This window comes from Nomascus leucogenys, chromosome 24, assembly GCF_006542625.1.
Source record: "Nomascus leucogenys isolate Asia chromosome 24, Asia_NLE_v1, whole genome shotgun sequence".
NCBI lineage: Eukaryota > Metazoa > Chordata > Mammalia > Primates > Hylobatidae > Nomascus > Nomascus leucogenys.
The window spans coordinates 23,826,919-23,838,473 of NC_044404.1; the positions used below are offsets into that span (position 1 = coordinate 23,826,919).

Consider the following 11,555-nt stretch of genomic DNA (forward strand, 5'->3'; position numbering starts at 1 on the left):
TGATGGCAGCGTTTTGTGCACTGTCTGCATGACATTGCTTGTGAAGGGCAGCGCTAACACCGCCAGTGCCTGTCCAGCTCTCCTGATACGGTCTTTGTATTTTTCCTAGGTCCTTTTTTGCGTGATTAACGCCTCACGCTGTGATTTTACTGTATAAAGCATGTTCACACAACCTCATTTAAGCCTACCAACAAAGCTGTGAAGGAGGCAGGGTGGTTATTACCATTTTATATCTCAGGAAGCAGATCCAGAGAGGCAGAATTTCAATGGAATCCCCAAGGTTGCTGTTTACATGCTTTCCTTGAGACTCAATTTCCCCATCTTTAAGGCTGGAGAACTAGATGATCTGTAAGGTCTCTGGTTCAGAGTGTGTCATTCCATTCATGATCCTGGAATAGGGCATGAAAGCCAGTGGCAGACACCCGAGGCCTTAAGAGGTGTGTCCCATGAGGATGGCAAGGTGATAAAGTTTATGCAAACAATAGTGTGAGGGATGCCTCTCCTTCCGGTCAGTCCTCCTCCAGGAGGCGCATGGGTGGTGGTAGCAAGTGGGAGTCTTGGGTGCCCTGTCTCGAATCTACAAGGTGGGAGCGGGTGAGAACCCAGCGACTGCGCGGCTGAATGACAGGGAGTATCTCCGCCGCCTCCAACATGGCAGCTTCTATCCAGCGAAGCCGGGTCCCCGCTTCCGGGTTCCGTACTGTCGGCCAGGCTACTTCCGGCAGCGCGATGGCTGGGTTCCCGGGACTCGAACGGAAGTTCCGGCGGGGGCGGCCGAGGGGGAAGAGTGTGTGTCTGCGGGAGAAAGAGGAGAATCGCCCAAGCGGCCTCGGAAGTCCCAGGGAGTGGAGGTACCCAGCCGGCGGCTGCGGAGGATGGGCGTGTGGGGGGAGGTCGGCCTCGGGAGGGTCCCGGAGAGCGAGGAGGGGGAACCGCGATGGGGGGAATGGGGGTGGGGAGTGAGGTGCGAAGGCGCTGTCCAGTCTTGGGGACTTCGGGAGTGGAGCGGGGCTAGGCAAGGGGGTGTCTGGGTATAATGAGACAGACTTCGGGGTCGGAAGTAGAAGAGCCCATTGTGGGGCGGGGGCTTCCCCAGAGTCAAAGGTACAAAGCCCTATTGTGGGCAGGTGGGAGTCCTGTCACTGGGGAGGGTGACCCTTGATCAGAACAGAAGTTCTCATTGTGGGGAGCGGGAGATCGTGGGTCAGGGTGGAAGTTCTCAAGGTGTGGAGAGAGACAGGTCAGGGGGAAGGCACCCCTCCGAGGAGGGAGCCTGGGCAGGAGGTGCAAGTCCCCACGGTGGAGAAGGAAGGGAATCTCAGCTCAGGGCAGGAGGTGCATTCCCCATGGGAAGAGGAACCCCGGGTCACAGGTTAACAATCCCATTGTGGGGAGCTGCCCTCAGGGGTCAGAAATGGAAGGTGAGGCCAGTTGGGAGGGGTGGGCAGGCACTTGGAGGCAGGTAGTGGAAGCTTCCGGCGAGTTTGGAGGACGCCGAGGATGGGGAGGGGCCAGCCAGCCTGACATTCTTTTGTGTGTTCGGGAGTCCCAGAGCGTGGTCAAGCCGGGGCTCGTTTGCAGTCAGTGGCAGCAGCAGCAGGTAGCTCCGTTTAGAGGGGCGTGGAGCACCAGTTTGGGGGTGGATGGAGTTCTTACGCTTTCTGGGGACATGGGCAGCCCCCTGGGGGTCTGGGAATGGATGGGCCAGAAACTGCTGTGAAGGCTGGATGGGGGCTGGGTGGGGGGAGGTTGAGATGGGGGTTGGAGGCGGCACTGAGTAGGGGATGGAAGCTCCTTTCCCTGGCATTTTTCTCTCCATTTCCCATAGGGCTGGGAGTTGGGGAGGCAGGGACCCAGGGATGATTGGAGAGGAGGGGGAAGGCACTCACCCCCGAGGAGTTAGAGGGGGAATGAAGCAGGCGTGCCGCTGCCTCCCCTCTGCCCCCTGCCCTACAGTCCCTGTGCCCTGCCTCTGCCTGTCTCCAGCAAGCTCAGGTCCTGTGGTTGGGCCAGAACCAGAGACACACGTTCTGGGCCACTAGGGAGGCTGTCTCTGCCTTTCAGCCCTGGAACTGAGGCAGACTTCCTTCTCCTGTGCCCTGGGACTTCTTGCTTGACTATTCTTTGTGCCCAGGACAGAACCTGGGTGCTGTGTGGGGCTGATGGCCTGGTGGCCTCTTGGGCCAGGAGTGTGTCCTGTGCCTGGTTTCGCTCTTGACCGCTGCCCCGATGTGTGCAGGCCCCCGCCGTGGAGCCGTGTGGTGTATGTGTGGTAACACCATGTCTGTGCCCCTGCTCACCGATGCTGCCACCGTGTCTGGAGCTGAGCGGGAAACGGCCGCGGTAAGGGTCCCCTTTCACCCATGGCCAGACACTGTGGGAACAGCTGGAGGACCGGCTGGAGGGGGTGTGGGAAAATGGAGGTGGCAGTGATGAGCAGGGAGTATCCTGAGGCCAGGAGGCTCTGGGTAGTAATGTGTTTGGCTGCTACCTGGGTTCCCCCAGGTCCTTGGGGGTGGGGGTGGGGGTGGGGGAGGGGTGGGCAGAAGTTGGAGGACCCAGGGGGAACTTTCCCGTCTCATTTCCCATCCTTTTCCAGGTTATTTTTTTACATGGACTTGGAGACACAGGGTAAGTCACTGAGGAGGGGTGCTCCTTAAGGAGGGGGCCTGGGCCCAGCAGCGGACTGGAGAGGCCTTCTCTTCCTACCACATCGGAGCCTTTTCTCCCGTCCCTCCTACAGGCACAGCTGGGCTGACGCCCTCTCCACCATCCGGCTCCCTCACGTCAAGTACATCTGTCCCCATGCGTGAGTGTCACCCCAGCAAGGGAGGGGCTGAGGCTGGGGATCATCTGGGGGTGGTCCTGTCATCCCAGGCCTGTTCTCTCCTGTCAGTTGCATCCTGGGGCTTGGGCTCAGGGCAGTCAGAAGTGGCATTTTCAGCCTTAGCTCCTGTGGAGCCCCCAGGAGTGGGGTCCAGCACCAGCCCCCAGCCCTAGGGCCTCCTAGACCTGAGCTCTCCTAGAACCCACACCTCCCTTTGCCCCTTCCCCAAGTACTCACCGACTACTTGGGACCCCGTCACACCAAGCGCTGGGCTCTGCTTCTCCATCGCTGGCGCTTTGCCCCAACCACAGCCTCCAGTCCCACGTGGCAGGTTGCCTGGCAACACCTTAAACACAGGCCCTGCCTGCTGGGAGGGGCCGCCAGGGGTGGCGCGGCCGCACTCCGGGCTCTGGGCTCTGGCCTCCTCATTCCTCCTGAGCATGGTGGGCCCTCTGGCTCTCTTTCCCCAGGCCTAGGATCCCTGTGACCCTCAACATGAAGATGGTGATGCCCTCCTGGTGAGTTTGGGAATGGGGGTGGGCAGGGGGACGAGGACACTTGGGCTGAGGGAGCTACAGGGGGCTGGCTGGGGTTTTCTATAGCTGCCAGTGCCTCTACTCCCCAGGTTTGACCTGATGGGGCTGAGTCCAGATGCCCCAGAGGACGAGGCTGGCATCAAGAAGGCAGCAGAGAACAGTAAGACCCCAGCCCCTCCTCCGCATCCTCCTTCCCCTGCCCCCCCAGGAAAGCGCTGGGCGGTTCCTCAGCCTGGCTCCCTTCTTGGGCCCCTTGGCAGCTTCCCCCACCCACTCACGCCCCCTCCCCCCAGTCAAGGCCTTGATTGAGCATGAAATGAAGAACGGGATCCCTGCCAATCGAATCGTCCTGGGAGGCTTTTCACAGGTGAGGGGAGAGGGGTGTGGGGGTAGGGGGTAGGGGTGGCCAGTGAGTGAGCTGTGCCCTCATGACCCCTCTCTCTCCTCCCTCCAGGGCGGGGCCCTGTCCCTCTACACGGCCCTCACCTGCCCCCACCCTCTGGCTGGCATCGTGGCGTTGAGCTGCTGGCTGCCTCTGCACCGGGCCTTCCCCCAGGTGAATGTCCCCACTGACCCCCCCGCCCTTTGTGTCTGCATCCTTGTGGCTTGGGGACTGCTGCAGCACTAGCTTTGCCCTGAGTCCTGTCCGGCCCCCAGGCAGCTAATGGCAGTGCCAAGGACCTGGCCATCCTCCAGTGCCATGGGGAGCTGGACCCCATGGTGCCCGTACGGTTTGGGGCCCTGACGGCTGAGAAGCTCCGGTCTGTTGTCACACCTGCCAGAGTCCAGTTCAAGACATACCCGGGTGTCATGCACAGCTCCTGTCCTCAGGTCAGTGGGGGGACCATTTCCCACTCCCACTTCTCTGCCTCCAGCAAGGAGCCTCTCGTGATCCCCTCTTAATCCCCTCAGGAGATGGCAGCTGTGAAGGAATTTCTTGAGAAGCTGCTGCCTCCTGTCTAACTAGTCGCTGGCCCCAGTGCAGTACCCCAGCTCATGGGGGACTCAGCAAGCAAGCGTGGCACCATCTTGGATCTGAGCCGGTCGAGCCCCTGTCCCCACCCTTCCTGACCTGTCCTTTTCCCACAGGCCTCTGGGGGCAGGTGGCAAGGCCTGGCCGGGCCTTCCTTCCTGGCCTCAGCCACGTGGCTCTGTCTGCAGCAGGGGCAGGCTGCTTTCTTACCCCATTTCCCTGGAGGCGGGCCCCCCTGGCAGCAGTATTGGAGGGGCTACAGGCAGCTGGAGAAAGGGGCCCAGCCGCTGACCCACTCACTCAGGACCTCACTCACTAGCCCCGCTTTGGGCCCCCTCCTGTGACCTCAGGGTTTGGCCCATGGGGCCCTCCCAGGCCCCTGCCCCAACTGATTCTGCCCAGATAATCGTGTGTCTCCTGCCTCCACTCAGCTGCTTCTCAGTCATGAATGTGGGCATGGCCCCGGGGTCCCCTTGCTGCTGTGGGCTCCCTGTCCCTGGGCAGGAGTGCTGGTGAGGAGGTGGAGCCTTTTGAGGGGGGCCTTCCCTCAGCTGTTTCCCACACTGGGGGGCTGGGCCCTGCCTCCCTGTAACCCTCCTTCCCTGCAGGCCTGGAGCCTGTAGGGCTGGACTGAGGTTCAGGTCTCCTCCCAGCTGTCTCACCCCCACTTTGTCCCCACTCTAGAGCAGGGAGGCGGTGGGGGAGGAGTTGTGTCTCGTCTTCTGTCTCCATGTGGTTTTTGGGTGTTTTTCTTGTTGTGTCCTGGATTCCGATAAAATTAAAGAAATTGCTTCCTCAGCGCTCAGGCCTGGCTGATTCTATTCCAGGGGTGGATAGTGACCATCTGTGAGAACCTGCCCCAGTGTAAGGAAACTTGTTTTTATTTTTAAATACTTTGGAAAGCTCTTTCAGAGCAGTATAAATGAGTGCCTGGGAGGAGGAGGTTTTGTTCCAGAGCCTTGCCCCTCACTCACTTTTGGTGGGCCTGATGAACTCTTGGACCCTGTGGAAGATAAGAGTTAGAGACCTCGGCCTCCTGGTCAGTGGAGCCCTTGGCCTCATGGCTGGTGGGCTGAGCGGGCCCAGCTGGGGTTTGAGGTAGGGGAGGCCTTGGCTTGGCCCCAGCAGCTCCAGGGCCCTGGGTTCCTGCCAGAGGCTGGAGAGCAGGCAGCTGCTGCTTTTCCTGGTCCTTGGTAGGGGAGGGTCCTCAGGCTTGCGCGCCAAAGCCTGAAGGATTCTGCTTCTGCCAGCGCCAGAGATCCTCACCTGCAACACGGCGAGGTGTGCGCTCAGGGCCCACGGTGGAATGCAGAGCCTCCCCCACCCCACAGCCCGCCCTGGGTGGGAATGCCCAGATCTGATTTAGCCCCTCCCTGGCCCCTAACTGCAGGGGTCAGGCCAGCACTCACACATCCTGTCCAGCCCTAAGGCTGCTGTCCATCCCAGCTCCTCATGGGCCAGGCTGGGGTTGGCGTAACAGGCTGCCACATCACCTTCCCGCCGTGCCACCACCTTGTACGGGATCTGCAAGACAGGAGGTAGTTGGAGCTTAGCTGAGCCAGCCCTGGCCCAGCTGCTGGCCAGGTCTTTAAGAAGCGGAAGTGCAGAGCAGCGGCTCGCCCCCAGGCACCGGGTGCTAGGCAGGCTGAGGAGACTGGGCAGTGCCAGGTGCCCTCTGGAGAGGTGAGTGGGAAGGGCCAAAGCTGCTCTGTTGCTGAGAGCTGGGTGGGGTGAGGTGGGTGGGGCTGGGGGGGCCTACCTTCTTCCCAGAGGCCTTCTCCATAGCTTGGACCATCTGCAGCACTGAATAGCCTGTGCCCGTGCCCAGGTTGTAGATCTGCCCCACGGAGAACAGGGTTTATGGAAGGGGCTGGACTGACCACCCCTCTGGGCCTCTCTGCCTGAATCTGGTCCCTCCCCTCCCTCACTTCTCCCTTCTCTTCCTACCCGGCAGCCACACTGTTCTTTCAGCTTCCTTAAGGCTGCAATGTGGCCCTTGGCCAGATCCACGACATGGATGTAATCCCGGACACCTGCAGAGAAGGGAGTGTGTTGGATGGGGAGTCTGTTCCCCCTGACTCTCCCTCCTGGCTCCCACTCCTGGGTCCCCCTGGTCCTAGGCTCACCTGTGCCATCCTCTGTGTCATAGTCATTGCCAAAGACATTCAGGGCCTCCCGTCGCCCGATCGCCACCTGGAGGTGGAGATCAGGTCAGTTCATCCCAGATCCCAGGCACCGGCTATAACCCCAGGGCCACTCTGCCCCTTCCCTTTTGCCTTACCTGGGAGACATAAGGCATGAGGTTGTTGGGTATGCCCTGGGGATCCTCGCCGATGCAGCCAGAGGCATGGGCACCTGTGGGGTTGAAATAGCGCAGCAGCACTGCGTTCCAAGTCTGTGGGATGTGGGTCAGGTGGTGAGGCCAGAGGCACAGGCAGCGTGTCCCAGCTGAACCCAGAGCCCTCCCCCATACCTATTCTGTTTTTTTGAGATGGAGTCTCACTATGGCCCAGGCAGGAGTGTAGTGGCCTGATTTGGCTCGCTGCAACCTCTGCCTTCCAGGTTCAAGCAATTCTTGTGCCTCAGCCTCCCGAATAGCTGGGACCACAGGCACACACTGCCATGCCCGGCTAATGTTTGTATTTTTCGTAGAGATGGGGGTTTTACCATGTCCAGGCTGGTCTCGAACTCCTGACCTCAGGTGATCTGCCCACCTGGGCCTCCCAAAGTGCTGAGATTACAGGCATGAGCCACTGCGCCCGGCCAGTTGCCTATTATCTTTAGAAACAAGCAGGGGATGGGGCCCTCCACTGCAACTGCCTGAGCCTTAGCTTCCTCCTTAGTGGGGCTGTTCAGAATCCCACCCTTGGGCTCAGGGTGGGCCCTGAGGAGTCCATCAATGAGTGGAGCCAGGGCTCTGTCAAGGGGGCCCTCACCTTGTCCGCCTGGCACAGGTCCCGGATCATTTCCTCGATGAAGAACTTGGACTTGCCATAAGGGTTAGTACAACCACCCGTGGGGTGGGCCTCGTCCAGGGGCAGGTACTGGGGGTTCCCGTACACAGTGGCTGAGCTGCTGAACACCAGGTTCTTCACCCCGTGGGACTTCATGATCTGGCCATGGAGAGGTGGCATCAGTGGCCTCTGCCTCACACATTCCTCCCACCCTGTTACTCCTGCACAGGAGAATGGGGCTGAGGTGATGAGCACTCTCATTTACAGATGGGGAGACTGAGACTGGGAGGTAAAGACATGAGTCCAGGATGATACAGCTTGGGCTCTGTGTTTAGCACTGCCTGCCAGGCTGGGGCCCAGCTGGGCACCCTCCTAGTGTCTGTGCCCTGCCCCATGCCTCTCACCTCCAGAAGCTGGATGGTCCCGGTCAGGTTAACTCTGTAATAATCCAGAGGCTTCTGCACCGACTCGCCCACGGCCTTGAGCCCCGCAAAGTGGATGACTGCCATAAAGCTGTGCTGCAGGGGGGACATGGCCAGAGGTTGCTCTATTGGTCTTAGTCCTTGGCAATGCCCCCGGCCTGCCTGCCTGCACCCACCTTTTTTTTTTTTTTTTTTTTTTTTGACAGTCTCGCTGTTATCCAGGCTGGAGTACAGTGGTGCCATCTCAGCTCACCGCAACCTCCACCTCCCAGGCTCAAGCCATCCTCCCATGCCAGCCTCCCGAGTAGCTGGGACCACAGGTATGGGCTACCACGCCCAGCTAATTTTTGTATTTTTCTGTAGAGATGGGGTTTCACCGTGTTGAGCAGGCTGGTCTTGAACACCTGGGCTCAAGTGATCTCCTCACCTTGGCCTTCCAAAGTGCTGGAATTACAGGCGTGAGCCACCACGCCCAGCCTGCACCCACCTTTTTGAAGAGACGCTGTAGGGCTCCCTGGTCCAAAATGTCCATCTCCTCAAACTCCACAGAGCGGCCTGTCAGCTCCTGGACCCGCCGCAGGCTCTCAGGCAGGGACCCCCCTCCTGGTAGGGTACATGTAGGCCACATCATCACGACATGGGGTGCTGTGTTCCCAGGGACTAGCCAGACACACATTCCCCGCCCGGTGGTGGAGGTGGAACCCAGGGTTTTGCTTCTGCCATCCCCTCAAGTAGCCCCAGCCCCACTGCCCCGCTCACCACGGAAGGCATTATGGAAGTTGTCGATGACCACAGGCAAGTAGCCGGCCTCCAGCAGCTCCAGCACCGTGTGGCTGCCAATGTAGCCAGCCCCACCTGTTACCAGCACCTTCTCTGCCATGGCACCTGGCCCAGGATACAGAGTCTCAGAGGTGGCTGAGGCTGCCTGCTCAGAGCTTCCTTCCCACTGGAATCCTGCCCCCTAAGCTCACTTTGGAAGGAGGCGGCAGTGTGCCCTAGGTACCAGGCTGGCTCAGAAGTCAGCCCTGGGGCAAGTCTGGATACCATCACTTTCTGGCCTTAGGCTTTGGAAATTAATTAGCCTCTTGGCCTCAGTTTCTATCTCTGTAAAACGGAGCTAATAATTATATAAACTTCAAGAGGCAGCGTGAGGGTTCAGTGAGGTGATCTTAAAGGCCCACCACAGCAGAGCTGGGGAGACTGACACATAGGCACCTTATTTTCTAGTTCCACTTGCCTTGGAGTTGGAAAAGATGGAATCTGAGGATCCACACTTCTTTCTCCAAGGTAACTGAGGAGAGTCCTGGGCAGAAGGAAAATGGCAGCACGATTGGGACTCCAGGGTCCCAGGAAGGGGTTCTGTCTGCTGAGACCCAGGCCTGTCCAATGCCTCCGCCCTCGCTAGGTGTAAACTGGCTCCTGGGCGCAGTGACTAATACCTCCTGCTCTAGGCGGCCCCCACCCCCTTTCCCTCAAGGGTCAGCTGGGAGGAAGCAGGAAATAGATCACATGGCCTCAAGGGTGAGGTCCTTTGCCAGGCAGGCTGAGGCCAGCTCAGGGGCAACCACACCGTGGTTGGTCCTGGAGGGGGCCCCACCCCAACCCCCGCTCAGCCTCTGCCCATACCAGGGCCAGCCCGGTCACTCCTGGCTCGGAGTTAGGAATCCCGCCCAACTTAGGCCACTCTGGGTGGGCCGTGTAGACGTGGACTTGGCCAGGTGCGCACCTCCACCCAGAACAAACTCTGCGGGTAGAACGGGGAGGAAGCTCCAGACACTGAGGCCTTTCATTCCCAGCGACCGGGCCCGCTGCCGCCTTCCTCCACGCTGCCTCTATCCCCTTCTGGGCTCACGCAGCTCCAACCCACTTGACCAAGAGCCCTCTGCGTGCCAGCCTCTGTACCAGGCACTTTTGCATGATTTTCCTGAATTCCCCCAGCATCTCGGTGAGACAGGTGTTATCACTGGCACTTTACAGATACAGATACTAGGGTCAGAGAGGTGAAACAGTTGCCCTTCGGTCCCACAGCTGGCGACAGCGGGCTGGAATCTGGATCACCAGGCTCGCAGCCCGGCCCCCTCCCCAGGCGGCTCGCCCTTCCCCCACCACTCCCCGCTGGACTCTGCCCGCCGCGCCGAAGCCGCCCCCGCCCCCGCCCCCGCCTCGCGCCTGGCTCGGACCCCGAAAGTGGTCGCAGAGAGGCCCTGGGAAGCAGGAAAGCTGGTCTGAGGCCGGCTACGCCCCCGACCAGCGGAGTGACCTTGCTCAGCCGTCGCCCCCTCGGTTTTCCCAGTCTGTCTGCTGGAAGGAAGGAGAGCTAGGCCGTGGGCACTCGAAGGCGGCTGGGTCTCAGGCTGGGCTTTGGGCTGTAGCGCGGAGCGGGGCCAAGCTAGGAGTCCCCAGGCCAGGAATGAATGAACCCTGGCCGCCCCAGCCCAGGCAGCGGGGAACTCGGACAAAGGGGGCGGGCCTGCCCCGGAAGGACGCTGTCAGGAACGCGACCCGCCCCTCGGAAACTCCCTCGCTCCCCGCGGACGCCCCGGCCCCTCGCGAGCCCACCCGGCCCTTCATTCTGCCTCCCGAACCTGCTCCGGTTCCCGCGCCCCACGCTTGTTCCAGAGGCACCGCCTCCTGCGCCCGACCGGCGGGCCCTTTAAGTGCTGACGGCCCACACCGACCCCGACCCCGCCCCTCCACGCCCCCAAGGAAACGTGTCACTCGGGTTACGGCCACTACGGGAACGGCGGGAGGACAAAAGGCCTCCGCGCTGTGACGAAGACTGCGCAGCGCGCGCCCGCGGAAGGCGGAAGTGGGCGGTGCCACCCCGCGAGAAGCGCCGCCGGCGCCAGGTCCCAGGAGCGGGTGGGTCCTTGCCGGTGCCCCGGGTCCCCGCGCCAGCTTGTCCCAACCTCTGGAAGAGGGCCGCGCTTCCGAGGGGGCAGGGGGCAGAGGGTAGGGGGCCCACGCCTCCGCCCCACTCTGACCCGCAGGTTTTCAGATTTGCCGGTGTCTGCCAAACCATGAATTCAAAATCTTGAACTACTCGATCCCACGGGACTAAGGCAGAAGGGGGTCGCAGGGGGCCTGGTGCTGGAAGTCCAGTTTGCAAATAAACCAAAGAGCTGGAGGAAGCTGTCAGGCCACACTAGCGGTTCCAGCGCTCTTGGCTCTCAGCCCTCACCGCGGCCCCCACCTGCCGGGAAGGGTCGGTCTGCACTCTGCCTGCCACGACGGCAGGTTAGAAAATGATTCTGGGCTGGGCGCGGTGGCTCACGCCTGTAATCCTAGCACTTTGGGAGGCCGAGGCGGGCGGATCATGAGGTCAGGAGATCGAGACCATCCTGGCTAACACGGTGAAACCCCGTTTCTACCAAAAGTACAAAAAATGAGCCGGGCGTGGTGGCGGGCGCCTGTAGTCCCAGCTACTCGGGAGGCTGAGGCAGGAGAATGGCCTGAACCCAGGAGGCAGAGCTTGCAGTGAGCCGAGATTGTGCCACTGTACTCCAGCCTGGGCTACAGAGCAAGACTCCATCTCAAAAAAAAAAAAAAAAAGAAAAAGAAAATGATTCTGTTTGTTTACAATGAAAAGTAGTAGAACTAGAGAATAATATGCACAAAATGTGACATCCTGTGTGATGAAACCAGAGCAAAGCAGCCCTAAATGCAGGAGCGCACAGGTGTCCCTGCAGCCGGGAATCGGCGCCTGCCCGCAGAGCCCGGGGAACCGACAGGTGAGCGCTCCCAGGCCTGGGAGCGCCAGGGAGAAGTCGGGCCACCGAGGCCCAAAGCAGCAAGTGTGCCCTCAGGGGAGCTTGTGCAATAGCCCCAGTCACAGAGGCAAAG

At 60.6% G+C, this 11,555-nt stretch overlaps 2 protein-coding genes across 8 annotated transcripts; one reads left to right on the forward strand and one right to left on the reverse strand.

Annotated features, from left to right (window-relative positions):
- Positions 1–748: 748 nt before the first annotated feature.
- Positions 749–5,134, forward strand: LYPLA2 (lysophospholipase 2). Of its 2 annotated transcripts, XM_030805874.1 has the most exons (10): positions 749–851; positions 2,240–2,343; positions 2,600–2,631; positions 2,744–2,809; positions 3,298–3,345; positions 3,453–3,523; positions 3,657–3,730; positions 3,818–3,919; positions 4,021–4,194; positions 4,276–5,134. In XM_030805874.1, the coding sequence occupies exons 2-10, from the start codon at positions 2,266–2,268 to the stop codon at positions 4,324–4,326; spliced, it is 696 nt and encodes a 231-aa protein (XP_030661734.1). In that variant the 5' UTR covers positions 749–851; positions 2,240–2,265; the 3' UTR covers positions 4,327–5,134. The 2 variants fall into 2 exon arrangements, with proteins under 2 accessions (XP_030661734.1, XP_030661733.1); XM_030805873.1 differs by having other exon boundaries at positions 753–851; positions 4,021–5,134.
- Positions 5,135–5,194: 60 nt separating this feature from the next.
- GALE (UDP-galactose-4-epimerase) lies at positions 5,195–11,010 on the reverse strand. Of its 6 annotated transcripts, none has more exons than XM_030805867.1 (12): positions 10,298–11,006; positions 8,950–9,015; positions 8,472–8,597; positions 8,200–8,315; positions 7,695–7,808; positions 7,273–7,449; positions 6,618–6,731; positions 6,463–6,529; positions 6,284–6,369; positions 6,096–6,173; positions 5,746–5,860; positions 5,195–5,602 (listed from the first exon to the last, which is right to left on the reverse strand). In XM_030805867.1, exons 3-12 carry the CDS (start codon positions 8,590–8,592, stop codon positions 5,544–5,546), a joined length of 1,047 nt encoding a protein of 348 aa, XP_030661727.1. In that variant the 5' UTR covers positions 8,593–8,597; positions 8,950–9,015; positions 10,298–11,006; the 3' UTR covers positions 5,195–5,543. The 6 variants fall into 6 exon arrangements, with proteins under 6 accessions (XP_030661727.1, XP_030661728.1, XP_030661723.1 ...); XM_030805868.1 differs by lacking the exon at positions 10,298–11,006 and adding an exon at positions 9,973–10,158; XM_030805863.1 differs by having other exon boundaries at positions 6,096–6,369; positions 10,298–11,010.
- Positions 11,011–11,555: the final 545 nt, after the last annotated feature.

Coding starts and splice junctions, on each gene's coding strand:
- LYPLA2 (XM_030805873.1), top strand. CDS start 2,266: ATGTGTGGTAACACCATGTCTGTGCCCCTGCTCACCGATGCTGCCACC. Junction 3,346..3,452: donor AAGATGGTGATGCCCTCCTG/GTGAGTTTGGGA, acceptor TCTACTCCCCAG/GTTTGACCTGATGGGGCTGA. Junction 3,524..3,656: donor CAAGAAGGCAGCAGAGAACA/GTAAGACCCCAG, acceptor CCCTCCCCCCAG/TCAAGGCCTTGATTGAGCAT.
- GALE (XM_030805866.1), bottom strand. CDS start 8,592: ATGGCAGAGAAGGTGCTGGTAACAGGTGGGGCTGGCTACATTGGCAGC. Junction 8,316..8,471: donor CTTCCATAATGCCTTCCGTG/GTGAGCGGGGCA, acceptor GTACCCTACCAG/GAGGGGGGTCCCTGCCTGAG. Junction 6,530..6,617: donor TCATGCCTTATGTCTCCCAG/GTAAGGCAAAAG, acceptor CTCCACCTCCAG/GTGGCGATCGGGCGACGGGA.